This window comes from Hippopotamus amphibius, chromosome 7, assembly GCF_030028045.1.
Source record: "Hippopotamus amphibius kiboko isolate mHipAmp2 chromosome 7, mHipAmp2.hap2, whole genome shotgun sequence".
Lineage (NCBI taxonomy): Eukaryota > Metazoa > Chordata > Mammalia > Artiodactyla > Hippopotamidae > Hippopotamus > Hippopotamus amphibius.
In genome coordinates, this window is record NC_080192.1 from 29,039,683 (window position 1) to 29,060,382 (window position 20,700).

Below are 20,700 nucleotides of genomic sequence, written 5' to 3' on the forward strand. Positions count from 1 at the left end.
TTACACAAACAGCCCAAGGCAAGTAAAAATCCGAATAGCTACGCATTTATTTTCACAGACCACACTTAAAATAATTTCATTCCATTTGCTGGACTTACACATCCTGAAAGCAAGAAGAACTGTCATTTCGGAAGTATGATAAATGTGACTTATAAACAAGACTAGAAAGGGTGGATAAAGGAGTAGCGTTGGGGGTGGGGAAATAAACCCTTTAGTTACAATTCTAGGGAAATGAATCCACACAATAAAACAAATTCCAAGTCAAGTTGCTCCACTGCTATACCACAGAAGCAGTTTAGAATCTTAAGCAGATGCAAAAGGAATAAAGCATTTAAATAGGGACAAAAAAAGGCCGATAAAGTTTCTGGCTACAATGCAAGAGACATATCATTACCATATGATCTAATGTGGGTGTCAGCCGGATTGTGTTCATTGAGGGAAACCTTATTTTTTAACTGTGCTATGGAGTAGACGCAGGAGGTTTTCAACCTAGTGACAGTCACAGAGCAGCACCTACCCCCTCCTCCTTTCCACACCTGCAAACTCTTTTGCTTGGGCTGAATATTTAGTGTAATTACATCTCAGCTTTGAGGGCTCCTGTGGCAAATCCCTGGATTAAAAGGTATGGTTTTCAATAATTGTCCTGAACTCTGCTACAGACTAATAAAACTTTGATCAAGTTGAGAAAAAAAGGGAGTTGTTTGGTAAAAGAAAAAAGAAAAAATGTGTGCTAAACTTTTAGTGATCTTTATGCAGCATTTTAAACAAGTATTGCTTGAAAACAGAAACTAAATACTTGGTAAAATGGTTGAATGTATTGTTTTAGTTCTTTCTCTCTCTTCTTGCAAAGATGTTTCTTAAAGAAACTATAACCTAACACCATGACTATCTTTATTGATATATTTTGTATTTGTACTAATTAAATGTTTTGCTCTTTAGGAAATGTTTGTAGAAAAGTATTCTAGACGGGCATACTATTCGTAGTTGGATTGTATATTTAAGGATTTATTCTCCTCCTGAATTCTTGTATATTTTAGGAACTTTTAAAACCTCAGAGAAGTGAACTCTGGTGATTGCTTATAGAAGTCTAATGTATATTTCTGCAACCTAGAAAATAATGGAAATTATCACCAGAGAGGTGAAAATAAACACTGAATATATTTATGCTGATTATTAAGGACCAAACTAAAATAATCTTACAGTTAGCTATGTAATTCCTTAAATGTAAAGATGAGACTCTGCCAGAATTTTTGCTGCAAATGAAACTTTATTATAAGATACATTCACTATAAAATGAAAGTGTGGGTTATTTTTCTTTTTAATTTCAAAACAGGGTAACATGATGACCACTGGTTAAGTGGACTCCCAGTGATGTAAATACCTGTGGCTTTTTCTTCGAACTGCTCTTTTGACCAGAAAAAGAATCAAATGACTCCTTTATTTATGGATGGATACTGCTTTTACTGTTTATTTTAACTTATTTCTATTATTATTGAGATTTTTAATTCACCTAGTGCTGGGGGATCTAATTTGCTTTGCATTTACAGCTTCACTTATCTCCTGAGGGTTAAATTTTGACTTTGAAAATCACACCAAAGGCTTAAATGACATCACACAAATGTTGATCTGAATGGTATAATGAGATGAAGTAGTTTAAGAAACCAGAAATTATTATTTTTGATAGAACACATAAATTATGGAAGTGAGCTTTAGTGAGGTAGTGACATTCTTAACAATTAGCATTTAAGAAAGAGGCATACATTTTGAGAATACTTAAAACAGTTGAAATGAAATTTTAATAGTATATCATCTCAATAATAGTCTCCTTGGTGTCTACATGGGCAACTGCTGGGTTTTTTGTTTATTTTTCTGATTTATTAAGAAAGGAAGGAAATGATTAAAGAAATCAGTATCAACAGCCCACATTAATTGTTTTAAGATGCTGAGTTTTTAAGTATTATGACACTAATTTTTAAAAAAAAGTTGTTTCATGGAGGAATTTGTATAAAGTACCTGGACATATTCTTCTTCCCCAGGACATTCAGAGCTAAAATACACACACACACACACACACACACACACACACACACACACACACACACACGAAAATGATAAGCAATGGAAGCTTAAAAGCTGTCTGAGTTCAGCTTCAACCAAAAAGAATATTGTATAGAGAAATTGCACCATTTTAACGAGGGTAAACAAATGAAAATGATAATATTCTCTGAGCTAATGTTTAGCATTTCCTTTTTTTGGATTAGTGAGCCAGGCATTTTCTGCTCTGGAGAAAGATCAGAAAGTGACATCTGCATTAATTCTCTTTGCTATTTATTAAATCTGCAATTAGTTTGCTTCATTTTTCTCAAAAATTGTAAGACATTAAATATGCAAGGCTAGCAAACTTGTGGTAAACCATAAACATTGCATTTTAATGAGAAACAGAAGAAAACCACTCCCTTAGATCCAATCCAAGGGAACACTGCCAAAACAATAGGGTCTCCTTTAAAAGGCAATGCAGTAACTGAGTGGGAACGGGTTTCTAAAGGAAACCTGATACTGAATTTAAAGGGGCAGTGTGAATAATAGCCTTCCTGGTATTATTTAAATGAAAAGTCACTAGTCTGTATGGCATATGTACTGCCTTAGATGTGCTTCAGTAATAAATATAAACTAAGAATAAAAGTGTAAGAAACTTTACAATGTTTATTTCCCCTCTTGTAGATCTAGGCAAACATTTCCAGAAGATACATTAAAGTCAGGGCCTACAAAGACTTTCTTTTCTGTATATGCTATGATCGGATAATGACTAAAAATAATTCTCTAATTCTAATTATGAATGTGCAACTTTAATATGAACGCTTATAAGTGTACAATTAAAGATGATGAGACTAAAGATAATATCTACAGTGTGTTTTGGGAACACTTTGAGTGGTTTCAGTGGCATTTGAAAATATAACAACTGAAAAATAGACTGTTCTCCCCACAATCAACTACTTTTTGTTATTCAGGTTTATTAAGATTTTGTTATTCAGATTCATGTAGTTCACTTCAGCCAACCAGCAACCGACTCAATAACATAGATATACATATCTATAAGGGCTTATTGAATAAATTGATAAAAACTGTATGGATTTGTTGAAACCATACTTTCTGTTTGTCAATTTGTTTCCAAGATAGTCGTATTGGTAAAATCAGATAACATATAAGTCATATAAAAACCAGATAGGATTTTCCATATATGTTTATTGGTTTATTAAAAATGATTAGCTTGAGAAACTAGTCAATAGATTTATTTTAAAAATTAGATCTTGCTTATACCAAGTTGAGGTTATCAATTTGATATCTTTCTTATGCTAGAAATGTGATATTGAAAAAATCATATTTTAAAAAATCAACTTGTTAACAAATTGACGGTCAATTGAGTCATTTATGTGCAAAATATTGTGTAAGGCCCCGGGTACAGAACAAAGAATAATAAGACACGCCCTGAAGGAGTACATCTTCTAGTTGGGGGGGGGGGGTCAGACAAAGCACGCAAAACAAATTACAATATAATGTGATAAGTTCTTTAAAAGAGGTAAGCAACGTGCTTTGGGAGCACAGAAGAGAAAGCAGCATCCTGCCTGCATGAGCCAGGGAATACACAAGGGAAGCCTATTATCTCCTTTAGTCTTTACAGCACTCTTACAAGGTAGGTATTTTAAATGGTGATTAGCTTTGAGTGTCAGGGTTGAGGTGGAGACTGGGAGTAGAGAGAAAATGGAAAGAAACATGTCTTGAAATATCGGTTGGTATCAAATTATGAATGGTCTTATATGCAACAAAGGGGATGTAGACCTTATTGGCATACTGTGAGACGTCAGCAAAGGGTTTGCAGTAGAAAATTAACACAATGAAATTTAATTTTTAGAAGATGACTTGGGCAGCAGAGTGGAAGATGGCCTGGAGTAGAAGAAGTATTCAAGGCTGAGACCATTTGGAAGCTCTTGTTCAGGGAGTGATGAGAAGGGTCTGGACCAAGAGAAATACAGTGGAGTGGAGAAATGAGATTGGCTTCCAGAGATATTTCTGAAGCAGGAATTGGAGATCTCTCATGCGTGCAGACAAAACTTTATTTAACTGTGGCATGGCTTGTGTTGAGTGAGCATTGAAAATTCCCAAGTGATTTATCATCATAACAGTTTTGCAGGTGGCTTGACCGTATAACCCATGGTCTTAATTCAGACCCCAAATTCAACCAAGCAGATTCAAATACTGCTCAAATTTTTCTTCATAAGTAAATAGCTGTGCGAGTGAGTCTGTAATATACCTTATTACCTTCCAAATATATTTCTAATGCTCTGCTCCTAACAATAAATAAAATATTGCTTTTTATGCTTTTCTCCATGTTCACTCCACTGTAGGGTGTTCCATAAGAATAACACATACAGGAGGCAAGGCTACTCTTCTAAACCTTTCGTTTGTTTCCTAGGTTTCTTGGTTGTGAAAATACATGAAATAAATCATGAAGGCAACTATCATCTTCCTCTTGCTTGCACAAGTTTCCTGGGCTGGACCATTTCAACAGAAAGGCTTATTTGACTTTATGCTGGAAGATGAGGCTTCAGGGATAGAACCAGATGAAGTTCCTGAATTAGAGCCTCAGATGCCAGTGTGCCCTTTCCGCTGTCAGTGCCATCTTCGAGTAGTCCAGTGTTCTGATTTGGGTGAGTGGGGTGCGGGCTCTCTCTACCTACCTTGTCTGCTTTATTCATGGGAATGGCTTCCCTGGGAGTTTAGTATTTTCAGTTTTAATTTCTATAATCCCAAATGTGAGAGACAGTGCCACCTAATGAGGAGTAAGGGAAGCAGAGTAGGAGAGAAAAAAGTAGCTGCGAAGTTAGAAGACTTTTTTTTCTTTCTTTTTAAAGGCAGGGCTCCATCACTTTGCAATCTTGGACAAGTCACTTTTTTAAAAATAATCTTTCTGAGCTTCAAGGCTACTCTTCTGTATAATAAAATTTTGAACAAAGTAATATCTTACGTTGTATGATTCCAGGGTGATAGCTTATTTTAATTTGATGATTCGCGCACATGAAATCTTAGATGTTAAGAAAACCTGAGTGATCTCTCTACTCTTGGCTCAGTCCAGATAACAGAGTTTGAACATTACTAAATTGTAAAGTATGCAGAGTTATCAAAAGCAAAGCAAGCAAACTTTTCGAACAAAAATTTATCTTTCAAGTGCCAAAGTACTCCCTTAATCCCTGGGTCTTAGTTTTGCCTCTGCCTTTGGCATTTTGTAATCTAACTGTTTATGTGCTTTAGAAAGTTTCAAAGGAAATCTTTATAACTAAGTTATGGTGTAGATATTCAATATAATCACGAAGCATATATCTTTAGCCTAACACTGTAAATACAGTTTGATGTATTATCTTTCAAGAAAAATTTGGCCTGGGAATTCCAAGAGCAATATACTCAGAAGATAAATCTCCAGAAAGTTTGAAGCCCCTGCAGATGGGCCAAAGGGGAATGAATCTAGTTTACATGGCAGCTGATTCACATTCCTCTTTGCTTTTGGTTCTTTTTTCTTACTGGAAAGAAAAAAAAATCCTCACAGCATGATTCTGCCATGGTGCATTTCCTTATAGAATAAACCCCATAGCTTTGTAGAGCATTTATTTTCGAAATCCTGTATTTATTCAGAATATGCTTTCTAGGAGTAGTTTTCAGGAAAATTTGCCACTAACTCCTAGAGTTGGAATAAACCACATATAGGAACCCAGGAAAACATAAAACATGTTAAACAGTAGCAACTGAAAAACAAACACATTGAGACAGATTCTTCGATGCTGACATGCACTGTATAGCCATTTAAGCCCAAATAAAAACTGTGAAGAATGGCTTTAAGAAAGCTACAGGATAATTCCACTAGATTAGTTAATTAACTCATTCATTCAGCAAATATATTGAGATCCCATAAGGGGTCAGATCTGTTCTGGGCCCTGGGGAGAAAGGGATGAGGAAGACAAGGATGGTCCCAGTTCTTGTGGGTCTCATATTCTGCTAGTGGTGATTATTCCCTTTCTGAATTATATATTCCAGACAAGGGGGATTAGATAACTATCAAATTCTACAGAAATTTTTATGGCCTTTAGAGATTACTTCCATTACTGGTTTAAACAGTGTGTTAAAAATATCTGAAGAGGGAGATCACCATATGATGGATATAGGAGTGGTAAAGTTTTTCAAATGCTGCAAAAATGGCCAAGTTCCTAAGAAATGTGATGCAAATTGAATCTCACTTTGAGAACAAGTTTGAAAGGATCCATAATTAGCCCCCCACTACACATTATCAACAATAAAGAGTTGATATTTTTAAGGAAGTCTTGTCTAGTCACTTCACTGAAGTTTTATGTTTCCAAAAATATAGTTTTACTTTGCTTTCATGATGAATAACTCATAAAGCTTGACTCTGATGAAAGCATTGGGACAGTTTTTTAATTGTCTATCACAAAAAAACTCCCAAGCTTATTGCTCAAAACTAAACAGAAAAGTGTATCCTTAGGAAACATCAAGTTCATTGATGTGGATGCCTCGTGATACAGTTTTTTGATTGTCCTTGTTATTGTTTTGTTTTCTTTTGTTTATTTTGTGTTGTTTTCAGATGAGAAAGTTTTCCAAGTTATCTTCTTCTCTAAGAGCCCAGAGTGTACGTGATTCCTTCGGGCTTACTGATCCTATATACAGAAATAGTAGCTAAGATTATAATAATGATTTGTTTTGGGGAACCATGTTTAAAGAGGAGCATTGAGTTCCAGTGAGCAATGGTCTCATCCAAGTTACTTTTACTTTTTTTTTAATTTCACAGATGAATATTTAAATATATTGTCCAAAAAATTGGTCAGATATTTCTAAAACAGAAAATACAAATACATTTCTTAAAAGGAAAAGCAATCTACTTGCCTTGAAAGAAAACACTCTCTCCACATTTTCAAGTGCTACATAACCTCTGTTCCCTTTATGATCGTGGCAGGCTGTTCAGAGCACTGACATTTTCATCTGCAGAGAAATCACAGTCAGTCTTAGAGATCCTATTATCTGTGTGAGGTGCCTGGCCCATAGTAGAGGCTCAATACATTTTTTCTGTATGATGATTATGTGGAGTAAAAGTTGAAAGAAACATGGGAAAAAACAAAGAAAGGGAAATGGGCAACCTCACTCATAGTAAAGGCAATGTAGTTTATTTTATTTTTTGAAGTTCTCTAGTGATCTGAACATGAAGCTTGAATTATAGCAAAGAGAAAATGCAATACACTTTGGGATGAGAAATGTGAATGCATGTCTATACCAAGGACTAATGTTTTCTTAAGGATTATTCTTGCCAGAGCTTTTAATGAGCAGAGAGGAACTTCAGTGTTGAGGGACAATTGTGCTTTGTCATCTTATTATCTACATAATGTTTAATGTAAGCAAACATTTCTTATTAAAATGTCTGACTATTTTTGCAAGTAAGAAGTATCCCTGACAAAATTAAACAACATCAAATTTTTAAACAGTGCTTTGAAAGGTAAGGTATTAAAAACTGTGAAATTAAAATTGAATAATCAGTCCATGGGAAGCTTGAGGTGTTCAAGAAGATCCATTGACTGTTTTAGTCCCTAGCTCCAACTTATCAGAATAGCATTATATGTTTTTTAGAGCATGGGGGATTGAAAAAGTAAATATATATTTTAGCCTATCTAAGAAAGTAATGACTTCTCCATTGACATTGGCCAAATTACTTCGCTGAACTTGTAATTTAACTTGTAATTTGAACAAGAATTTTATGAGACATATCTTCTTTCCTTTCTTTATCTATCCTCTTAAGACATAAGCAATTCACTCATAATTATAGCATTTATAAAAATAACACTATAAAAATAAATATAGGGTTGGCAAATTCAGAAACCTATGGGTTTCCTTAAAATAATAAATCCACAATGTAACTATTCTTGTCTGATCTTTTAAAGATGCCCTCATATTAATCCTGTGATTGGATGCTTTGTTTTATGTACCTAGTATCTTAAAGGAAGACAGTTCCCTTACTTATGTGCTCTTTGGCTAAGCCATTCATCTTTGGATCAAGTGTCACCAAGGTGAAATAAGCATAAGTATTGTTTTTTGACTAATCTTCCAAATTAAAGCAACATTTAATGATTTATTTCTTATAAACAACTTTCAAGAGAATTGAAATACTCTTAAAAATATTTTATAGTGGAAAGATCTTGGGTCATGCAGTTCAACACCTCTGAACTCAAGCCCTGCTTTACCATTTATCACCTGTAATTTTGAAACTTGCAAAACCTGTTTCCTCACTGGATAAATGGGAGTATCTCTTACCTCATTAGGTAAGAGTAGAAAATATTTATAAAAATATTTATCAGGGAATTCCCTGGTGGCATGTGTTGGGAGTCCGCCTGCCAATGTGGGGGACGTGGGTTTGGGCCCTGGTCCAGGAAGATCTCACATGCTGTGGAGCAACTAGGCCTGTGTGTCACAACTACTGAGCCCATGTGCTGCAACTGTTGAAGCCCACATGCCTGGAGCCTGGGCTCCGCAGGGGGGTGGCACCACAGTAGGGGCCAGGGCACCTCAGCGAAGGGTGGCCCCCCCCATTCATGGCAGCTAGAGGAGGCCCACGTGCAGCAAGAAACACCAATGCAGCCAATAAATAAATTAATTAATTAATTTAAAAATATTTGCCCTAGTAACTGTTATGTTCAGTTTACCATTTTAGACAAAGTTAGCTAGTAACCTGAGGTTATTTCTCATGATGTTCTTTATTTTTGTATGAAATTGAGAAACACTAAATATGTGGCTTGTCAAGCTGGATACTTCCCTCCCAAAGAAGGCCACATCACATCCAAATATAAATAGACAAAAATTAGAAAATTGTATAATTATCAAAATAGTATTCTCCAAACTCTATTCCTTTGAACAAAATTGGTTTGGTTGAGTAGAGAACAATAAAGCATTTGGCTATTTTATAATCACAAATGGTTCACAACCTACATAGCCCTCTAGACGTGATGCCAGAAGATGAAACATTTTATTTTGCCAAGCAAAAGCATTGTAAATAACTAATGGTCCCTAAAATGTACCTCATGATACAAAGGATATTTTACTTTTTAAAAATCTCAGGAAAATGTACAATTTTTTAAATGGCATAAAGTTAGTTTTCTTCTTTTTAATCATTTTGCTTCAATTGGTGGAAATTTTGTCGGTGGTCACCATTTGAGACATAGATACCACAGCTTATCTCTTGTTTGAAGAAACTGGTTTTCCAGAAGCAAATCTTATGCATGAGGTAAATGAACCACTAGACTTCTTCCATGACATCATCCTAGGAGAATAAATTAGGACTATTTGTAGAGGGGCAGAGAGAATGCTGGAAGCTTGGTTGCTTTCATTGTTTATATCTAGCTTCACAGCAGGAGGCATATGAGGTGACCCTCATTCAGAGTTTCAGATGCATCAAAAGGGCATCTCTGAGATGTGGTGCTGGAAGGAGGCTGTGCACAGAGCATGCCTGAGGGTTGCTTCACATAGTTTTGGGTAGGGACAGAGTATTACAGATCTCAGATGCAGACAGAGGAATGCTCAGGTGTGATCCAGATAACAAAAGCCCCTGACCCAAGGGGTTAAAGATGAGGAGGAGGAAGAGGGGGGTCAGAAAAGGCCAAAGGAAGCATCTGTCTCCTTGACCTGACTGACAACTGACATATCCCTGGTTTCCTTCTTAGTCCCAGGAGGGAGGAAGAGGCAGCTGTGTGGGATCAAGGCATTTGGTTAGACTGCAGCTGTGATGCATTCTCCTCTGGAAGATCATTCCTGGCTCCAGAGGACAGGATGGGACTAGGTGAGCCGGAATGTCAATTTCCTGGATAAAAGACGAAGTGCAGGAGACCCTCTCATCTTCACTTTTCTCCTTCAAAAGAGTAGCAAGAAAATTATGTATTTCCTTGAAAGTAAGGATAAAGAAAAATTAACCCACTTTGCAATCCAGTCTTAATAAAAGGAAGAAGCCCTGTAGCAGCTACACGGTAACGCTCAAGATTCAATTAACCCTTGACTCAGTCTGAAGATGGTTTTGAGGCAATTTCTGTAGCTCTTCCACTTCTGTGCTTTCACTGTAATCTATACGTGTTTTGATGATTCTACAATAATCAATTATATGTACATAGATAATAATTATTCTTTATCTTTAATTACCTATTTAAATACCTACTTTCCCTACCAGAAAAAGAGCATGGTGATACTTTATCTTTTGGCTTTCCACTCCAAAAAATGCCTTATACTTGGTAGGTTCTCAAGCATCATGCTTGTTAAATGAATAAATGAACATATGCATGGCTTCGTGCTTGAATGACTGCATAATTCTACAATATTCTTGTTTCTATCAAGCTGGAAACAGGGCAGAACACGGCTAACTGGAAAGTAGGAGTCATGGAACTGTAGTGTATCCTTTCTTACTCTTTTTGAGGATGACTATAGAACCAGGAAGCTTAAACCTTCCTTAAGTTATTTGGAAAGAGAATTGAATTAGAGGGAGGATCTATTATTTCTGAATCCAACTGCCATCAAATTGCTATTTTTTTTAAGAGGAAAAGAGGGAAACATGCCTTTAGAGGAAATGTTTTCTGATGGAGTTGGGACTCCTACATATTGTTTTGGTCACGGACCAAAACTAAAGTGTATCACCATTGTCCTAATTATTAACTTGAAGACAGAGATATAAACAATTGCTGGAAATCAAGAAGAATAAATCTTGGAGTTTGGACCCCTGCCACAGGGCAGAAAACAACAACAAAAAAGGCATGATGTTTTAGGACAACCTGGCCTTTGTCCAGCATGATGTTTACCAGATTGCTGAAATTTGCTAGCACAACAATATCATTCATCACGGAGACAACTAGAAGAGAAAAAGTACAATTCTTATTAGCCTTTATTTCAGAAATGATTTTCTGGTAATGTCTTAAGTAGAGTTTTATTTACTTTAATTAATAACCCTATTTTAAAGAAGATAAAGTTTCCTTTACTGAATTTAGAAAAGCAACTAAATAATTCAGTCTGGCCTTGAAAATAATTGCATTTTAATGGAAGATTTAGAATCATATTAAAGAATTATATTGAATAATTAAATTTAGGAAACCATTTTTTTCCTGTTACTATTGCTGAGTAATTATTACCTCAAAACTTAGTGATTTAAAAAATAATTTTATTTTGCTCATGATTTAAGCTACAGGGAACTTGAGCAGGGCTTAGAAGGGCTGCTCTCACTGGCGATCTCTCATGCATTTGTAGTCAAGTGTTGGCTGAGGCCACAGCCATGGGGAGGATGGCCTAGACTAGACCCAAGACAGCTCACTCTCATGACTGGCAGTTGGTACTGCTGTTGCCTGGGGACTCAGCTCCTCTGTCTCTGCAGTGTCTCAGGTGGCCTCTCCAGCATAGTGGTCTCAGTGTAGACGGACTTCTTACATGACCCCTTGATGCCCCTAGAGGAAGCATCGCAGAAAGACTGGGTAGCAGCTGAACAAGCTCCAAAAGTCATGCTGTGTCACTTTCACCTCTTTCCGTTAGTTCAGACAGACATCATAAGGCCATGCCAGATTTGAAGGGAGAGGAATTGATTCCATCTTTTGATGGGGTTGGACAAGTGTGTATTGAATAAGAACATGTAAGATGGGAGATATCATTAATGCCAAGGAAGGGAGAAAGAACGGGAGGGAGGGAAGAAGGAAGGAAGGAAGGAGAAAAGGGATGAGGGGAGGGAGGGAGGAAGGATGGAAAAGAAAGAAAAGAATAGCCTAATATAAACAAAGACTGATATTTTACAGATTTGCAATCATGTAGGATTTGCCACCTTTAAACTAGGGTTAAATAGACCATGAACAGCTTTTGGGGCGTCTAGTTGTTTGTTGGGAACAGGTGCTTACTAAACTGAGGGGTTGTCATCCAAAGGTGGAGCTTGGTAGACAGGTTGTCCAAAGGCTTTGAACTTCATGGGAAAAATGATGAATGTAACAAGCCCACGAAATGACTGACAAGAAAAACCAACTCAGAATCAAGAGCTTTAGGTGAAAAATCTATGTGTGATACAACTGAAAAACAGATTGCAGCTTCCAGGATAATATGCTTTATAATTGTACAGAAATAAATAAACAATCATTTGTTACCGACTTACAGACTAATAATCAGTAAGAGCTTTACCTTCTCTTCTCTTTGTTGATAATAATTACGGGTACTGGTCGTTGGGACCCTGCTATGCACTATAGTAGGAAATTATTTTATAGAATAGCTTGTTGAATTCTGAGCCAGTTGCATCCTAATATTTCTGGGGATGTAATTCTGAGAATATATGCCCTTATGATAGAAGGATGTGAAGAGATGATTGTAACGGAACATAGCAGAAAAGATCTTGAAGGCATGGCCATGAACTTTTTACCATGGGACAGCAAAATAGACTATGATTTTAAAACTAATCAATCAGAAAGTTACCTCTGTATGTAGGGGAGTAAGGTCATAGCTCTCATGAAAAAAAGTCATTTGTCCTTACGTACCCAGAACTTACAGAAAAGAAAGAAAACTAAAATGCAGTATAATACATGACAGATTGAGAGATAAGAATTTTGAAGGAGTTTGTTTTCTGGAGTGGTTATGACGAATCGTATAGAGTAGGGTGGGGATAGTGGATACACTTTAAAGCTTTGTTAGAATGGAAGTAGAAGAAAATGAGTGGGGGGAGTATTCCATAAAACAAATTATATGAACAAGAATGAGTAGCTGGGAATAAGCAGAGTATGTTCAAGGGGCAGTGTAGGTCCGCATCTTTTACACATATATACATCGTTTACGTGCATCCGTGGGACATCAGGGAGTTCTAGAGTGAGGACTCATAAATCTCATTCTTGGTTTAGTTTAGCCATGAGGCACCGTGGATAAGCCACTTAACTTCATAGGGTTTCTGTTTCTTTACTTTTGAAAAGAGAGTATTAGACTAGCTTCAAAGTTCCTGATTTCTGGGACGAGGAAAGTTTTTTGAATGCTGAACAAGTTACTTTCTTATGAAGATCAAAACCAAATCCAACAGAGTAACAAGAACCTGCCATCTGCTATCAGAATCATTTTTTTTTAAAGAAGGTATGTTTAAAACGGAGGCAGGAGCTAGTTTCAGAAATGTGTGTGTGTACATGTGTATGTGTGCCTGATAATTTATATTAAAACTAACCAAATTGTGCTCATAGTTTTCTATTTTTGATATAGACTGATACGAACCTCATCATAGAGTCTACCTGATCAGCATTTGGAAACCATAGACTAGCCAATATTTAATGGTCCTTCCCCTTGTGACATTCTAAGAACTCATAACTAGGATAATTTCCCCTTTGTATTCTGCCTATAATTTTTGAGTAAAGCAGTTAACACCCTAATGCCCTGTCTAGCCCTTAAATGTACAGCATGTTATTGGGTCTGATGTCACAACAATTCTTGTTGAGGATACAAATAGGTATGATAGGAAAAAAAATATACAGTTGGAAGCCAGGAGAATAGGCTTTTCATCTGCATTTTGTTACTCCTAGCTACATGAGTTTGTTCACATCATTGAACTTTTCCTAAAAATCATCTGGAAAAATGAAATTATCATACCACCTTACCCATATCATTGGATTTTTGTGAGGTAAATGAGACAACGTATTTTCAATTTTTTATAAATTGTAAAGCTAAATAAATTTTAATAACACAATACTGATACGTGAAGTCTCTTAAATATGAATTTTCTAGTAATTCAGAGAAGATTGTAGGGTTATGATTTAAATTGTTACAACTCAATAAGAACTAAACTGCAAAACCCACACGCCTGATTTTTTTTATGCTAAATCTTAAGGGAAAAAATGTATATAATTCATTCTAAGCAGTTCCTGCTATTATAAAATTCTAGGATGATGACATAAAAGTGTCAGCCACCCAGATATATCATTTTCTCTCCACATCTGAAATGTATCTGTACTTTGGCATTGAACAACTGTTAAGGGGGCCACTGGAATTTAAGTTCAATAACATACAAAAGTAACTGTAAGTGGGAGTTAGGACTTTGACAAAGAAGCCCATGAAATAATGATGAAATGTAGGCAGGAACGTTTCTGCAAATGAAGGGAAATGTGCCTCTTCTTTGTTGAAGAACACTAATTATCAAAGATTTGGCAGAAGTCTACCACTCTTAATTGCATGAAATTAGCAAACTGACATTTCTGAAAATGGCAGTGATCATGAGTGTATAGCGCAGTTAAATATCCTCCTACAGGGTAGCTGTTCGGGTGGTTTGCTGTTCATCATGGAAAACACTTCATTTTTGTTATTTCTCTGTGAACTATTTTTGTACTGAGTTCTTGGAATTTATTTATGCATGTGCAGAATCACCTGTATTTTTGATATTCAAATGTATAACCATAGCTTATCACTGAATTGGGAACGAGATTTTTTTCCACTATCAACAGGGCAGTGATAATGTGAACAAATATTTTTGGAAAGAAATCAGAAGTAGGTGATATCAGATATATTTTCTGTAATTTTCATGGACAATATGAAGATAGGAATATGGTTACCATGATAATTTACCTGTATATGCTTATATAAGATTAAAAATTGAAAAGATATCTTCCCAACAGAGCAGTTATTATATACCCTGTTGCAATTTTCCTCTTAATTGAAAACTGTAGATTGAATTCTTTTTTTCAATAAGACTGTGGACAATTTCTGTTTTTTCCTGCTATGTCCCCAGGGCTTAATAAAGTAATGATGTCTAAAATGTATTCAAAAAGCCTTTATTGAATGAATGAAAGAATGATGTCAGCACTTCAAATTTCAGATATGATGGAGAGGTTGAAAAGCATTTCTGATTTATATTATGCAATCTTAACATAAGAAAAGGATCATTTGAGTTAATAAAATATCAAATTTTTGCTTAACATCTTACATCAATATGGAGCAAAGCCAATGAAAGGAAGGCAAACGGCTATAAAATTTAATATTTTCTCCATTAACATTCATAATGATAATTTATTTTAAGTGCCATTGAATAAAATGGCATTTAAAATCAATAAAAGCAATTTATCCTTATATACATCTAGTTGAATGACTATTGAAATGTTTTTTAATGCCACAGAGCATTTGGTTTTTCACTGTTTACATTTATAAACTAAAAACAGTAACTCAGTTACTTAGATCTAAATTTAAGGTTCAAAAGTAATGCTTCATGTAATAAATTTTAGAGAGGTTACATAAACAAATTTTGTGCATTTTATTCTGATTAGCTACATATCTATTTGCATAAAATTGATACTGTTTTGACGTTCCAAATAAAACTGAAAGAACCATTCTCCCAAAAGTTTGGATAAATTTTCAAGTTGTTGACACAGCAGAGTGGTTCATATTCACATGATTTTAATTTTATCTGTAGATCTGTGGCAGTGTTAGGTTTAGTGTTAAAGGATCTTTGATGATTTGGCTAAAGTTCTTCTCTGTTGAAAGGATATTTATGTAGAAAGGTATAGATGTATAAAACACTCCCACTTAACACTTATCAAAGGAATGACTTTCTAAAATGAGAACAGTGAGGTAAAACATACTGTTTACTGAGAGATCTGAACCACACCTTACAAAATATTAATTTTCCTTTTCTGCAGAAGAGTAGTTACATGGGGTAAATAATGTGCTCTGTTTATGATTTAAAAAAAATTATTTGGCTTTGTTGGAAAAGATAAAGCAGATATTTTAAACGAGAGTTGATATAATTCCTAGAAGAAGCAAAATATGATAGTGGTAAAACTGTCTCTGAAAGCACTGATTTCTTTGTAAACACATTCTTTGTGATTGTGAAGTCACATGTCCCTTTTTACTCACTGCACATTGCTTTTACTCTCATGCTAGGTCTGGACAGAGTGCCAAAAGACCTTCCCCCTGACACTGCACTGCTGGACCTGCAAAACAACAAAATCGCTGAAATCAAAGATGGAGATTTTAAGAACCTGAAGAACCTTCATGTAAGAATTATTATTTTTTTGAGTTATAACAAGATCTGACTCAAAGTATTTTTGAAAACAAAACTCAGGTTAGGCCAAGAGTACTATATGGTAACAAATAAGCACGTGATTGTTTATTACAGTCTCTTTTTTGTGAGTGATGAAGGAGCAAAGTATCATATTCGTTATGATGCTAAAAAAAACAGCCGGTTTTCTTACATATACCCCCATATAGCTTTAGTACTGGCTTTCTGAAAGATACATTATATCTTTATCTTCTCAAGTTTTATTGATAAAAATCTTTATCGTCCCACTTAGAATGTACTTCAGTAGTGGAACAAAACACAAGATGGACTGATCATAGTATTATTTTATTTCATTGTTTCTTTTGTTGTCTTTCATACATTTTCTAAGACGTGCAAAATGACTTTGTAAAGCCTCAAAGGTTGGCACCAAGAGAAAAAAATAAATGTGTATATATGTTATATATATAATATATATATATATATATTTATCTTGCTTTGTATTTAGGATTATGCATGCTGCATCTTTATGTGTATCTGTGTTTTTATTCTGGTCTTTCACTTACCTCTACTCTATTATAATGTAACACATCCAGTCTACCAGTCAGGGTGATCAAGACAGGATGTAGTTATCAATGCTCTGACAGCCAAGATGAGAAAAGCAATAAACATTTTTCCATTAGGAGAATATTTATTGGAGTTTTAAAAGGAAGCAAAGAATTTTTCCTTGAGATTTTAAGGTTGCCCATGGAACCGTTAATAAAAATAATAACACACAATAAAATAGCATCATCAAACTACTGAAGTGTCCAACAATATAAGCACATTATATTAAATAGTGACTATTATGGGCACCAACTAAGCAAAAAAAAAGACATGCCCCTACATCAGATTACCCAGTTAGTGTTTTGAGAGAATATGGGACAAAGGGGTCTTAGAGGGTTAGCAGAATTTTGAAAGGAAGAGAAGAGGGTTTTCTGTGCAAGAGGAAGGAAAGGCAGAAGAAAATGAGCAGCAGACAAAAACAGAAGATGGTTAAAGTGAAAGACACAGGCTCCAAAATAGTAGAAGCTAAGGCTTGAGCTGAAGATCTTGAACCCTGGACCAGTGGGATCCTTCTCCCACTGATAGGATACAGGACATGGCCCCTACTCACCTTTTCTCTGCTTTCATGTTATGATTTCACTGGGAGTGAGCTGATGATTACACCAATAAAGTTTGTCAGTGATTATTTAAACTATCATTGGGATAAGTTAAAAGAGGTGATAATAAAATGAATGTGTTTCAATAAAATATTAACATGCCTCATTTTATTTGCATAAATTTAACCTAAAGTTTTTTAAGGAAGGAAAATTCTCTTAATCCCAGCTTCCTGTATGTTTAAGTATAATCTCAATAATTTGTTTAAATTCCTCATAGTTTAAGTAAGAGATACCTAGTTTCTGTGACATTCTCACTAAATCTGGTGTTTGTAATCATGTGTTCTTTCTTCTCCACGTCTCCTCCTAGGTATGTTTTTAGGCAACTTATCATCTCGGCAGTCTCTTTCTTTCTACTTTAAAGTATACACTGGAAGAAAGAGAGAGAGTTTATTAGAGCTTCTAACCATTTAGAGGATGTTAAACAGCTATTTTTCTCTTACTCTTTCATTCACGATCTTTTCTATCCTTGTTATTATGCAAATAAACATCATAATTTCAGCCAGGAAAGCCACCCTTGAACGAGAAGAGAGAGAAATAAAAATTTACCAAGGATTAAAATAGGAAAGATTTAACAGAAAAATGTTGCTTGTTTTCTCAATAATTTTATCAATTTACAACCGTGCCTCAGTATGAGTGGTACATATTGCTTACGAGTAGTTGTATACTTATATGTAGCAGAAAAAATACATACTTATTCTATAAAGTAATGGAAAATTAAGTATAATATTGCAAACATTCAATATATATTCCTTTGAATTAAAGCTTAATAAATCTAATATAAAAGTTTTTTGATTAAAAATAAAGAAAAATTATCAAAGATTGAATAATAGCAAACACTTTAGTTATTACTATATACTAAGCACTGTTCTGAATATCTTGCATACATTGACTTATTTAATTCTTATAACTATTCTAATGAGGTAGACACTCTTGATAACACCTTTAGCATAGATGAGGACACTCAGGCACAGTGAGGTTATGTTACTTGCTTATTGCCACACAGCAAATAAGAGCCAGAGCTTGAGATCTAAACTCAGGAACAGCCTAGTTTGACTCTGTGCACTTATAAATTACCTGTAAATGTGATAGTAACAATGAAATCTCAAAAAACACCTGGTACAGTGTGAGTCCTACATAAGTGGCTTTGGAGAAAATTGTATATAATATTAAGTTCGGTTTCAACATTTACTTCTTTCAGTTTTATTGAACTATAAATGATATAAGGCACTATATAACTTCAAGGAGTACAGTATAATGACTTCACATACATATAGTGCCCAATGATCACCATAATAAGTTTAATTAAGATCCATTATCTCATACAGACATTTTAAAAAAGAAGAAAAACAAACATTTTCCTTGTGATGAGAACCTTTAGGATTTACTCTCTTAGCAACATTCAGGCATACCATACATCAGAGTTAACTATAGTCATTGTGTTGTACATTTCATCCCTAGTACTTATTTGCCTTATAACTGGAAGTTTGTACCTCTTGACCATTTTCTTTGATGAAGGTGGTGAAAATGCTGTTACTCCTCTTTCCACCCTATTTCTATTGCCAGTCAGTTTTTCATCACCTTTTCCCTACCTACCAGGCTAGACTGCTTTTTCCGTAGTTACCAAAGAAGTTGGTGGTCCTGATTTTTTGAGCCTGTGCTTCAATTTCAGGTTAAACGGCGCTCAAGGCATTTCCTGACCCTTGAACAACAAGGTCTCAGCTAATTTGACTTCTCTTAGCCTCTTACCTAACTAATGATAATGCATTTCAGTTTGTGATTCTTTTTTTCATCAACTGATCTCCTGAAGGATATCTGCGGTTCACCTTTGATTCTTTCTCTGGTTTAACTATGCTTTCTTAAATACCTATCCCTTTGCATGAAACTAACATTAACCATCTTTAGCAGTACTGTATATACATGAGCACCTTTTTTCACATATGACTCTGTTTTATATGAAGCTCTAATTTATATATATCTTAACATTTTACATCTTGACCAAAATTTGTATAGTTGATTTATTTTTCACATTTATTTTATTCTGAAAGTAGAGATGCTTTTTGCTGGACTAGACCTTTCAACCAACAATGCCATTTGAAAGGTGCTTTGCAAAGAAGCAGTCTGTATACATGATTATTTTTTAATCCTCACAACAACCCCCTATAGGTGTTATTATTATTTCTACTTTACTGAAGAAATATTTGGGGACAAATGTCACACCACCCCAAAACTTAGCAACAGTTACTACTACAGCAAACTCACCAGTAGAGACTTTGTCTAGTTGTTATCTAGTAAAAGAGGTAGTATTTTATTACCTGAAAGGGAAGGTAATATATCATCAGGTTGATTCTTCATAATAGGTTTCAACACAACGTAAAATAAGAGATTTTCAGACCACATTTAATACATTTAATTATATCAATCTTTCAGAATTGTCTTCCATGGATGACAATTAAGGATGGCCTTTGCCTTTATAATTAAGCATACACCATTTTGGCTATTTTTTTAATAATGCAGGTTTTCTCTTCTGTCCTCTAGCTCTAGCTTTTAGTGATTTTCTGGACATTTTGCATGTTAATATCAATTTCCTGTTAACCCTCATGGACTTTTGAACTTTCTGTAATAGTCATTGAAATTTCTTAGGATTTTGTTTTAATCAACTAATGCACCTGTTAGGATTAGTTAAAAGATTATGTTACTTCTAATAAGTTTTAATTAGTCAAATAATGTGAGCTACATGAGGATGTACACAGGTCATTAAACCAGCTGTTACCCTCAGAAAATAATCTTGCATTTCTGAGACAGAAAGTTCTCATTGTTTTATTACTCTAGTTACTATTTTGCCCCTCTGCATTTTCATATGCTCCTAAAAATGTACTATGATTGAAAATATGTTTCTTAGACCTTGATAAAATTATCCTAAATTCCTTAGAATTAGTTGATAAGTTGACTTAAATAATAACAGTGTGGTTCTGTATACATATAGATAATTGGAAGAGAATGAGGAAGTCCAAAATTAGGTGTAGCAATAGCTATACTATAACAATAATGGATTACAAGTAATTTCCTATATTAATAGAACTCAGAAACATTTTTAAATTACCAAAAAATTAACGTACTTGACTACATAAAACCCTTATATGAAAAAAGGGCAAAAACAGAAGAAAAATATATTGTCTCTGCATATCATATTATCTACATCTTTATTCTGTAAACCAATTTTTAAAATACATTAAAAATTAAGAAAATGAGAAGTTTTGTGAGCAAGCAATCCTTTTCCTCCCCAAAAAATAAAGTAAATGGTAGCAAAATTAAAAGAAAGGAAATTTGTTTAACCTCTCAAGAGACAAGGAAATGCAAAGCAAAGCAATGAGCTACAATATAATGTGCTAATTTGGCAAACTTTTGGACAATGATTTTATCTAACTCTGCGAG

The 20,700-nt window shown here is 34.7% G+C and overlaps 1 protein-coding gene across 2 annotated transcripts in view; it reads left to right on the forward strand.

The window, feature by feature from the left end:
- The first annotated feature begins 259 nt into the window (after positions 1-259).
- DCN (decorin) overlaps positions 260-20,700 on the forward strand; it is a 36,498-nt gene continuing 16,057 nt past the window's right edge. Inside the window, exons 1-3 of one of the 2 annotated variants that reach the window (XM_057742021.1) lie at positions 260-622; positions 4,472-4,706; positions 15,952-16,064. In XM_057742021.1, coding sequence (XP_057598004.1) covers positions 4,505-4,706; positions 15,952-16,064 — 315 coding nt within the window. In that variant the 5' untranslated portion in view covers positions 260-622; positions 4,472-4,504. Of the gene's footprint in view, positions 623-3,543; positions 3,692-4,471; positions 4,707-15,951; positions 16,065-20,700 lie in introns of those variants that run through there. The other variant, XM_057742022.1, reaches the window with a different exon arrangement.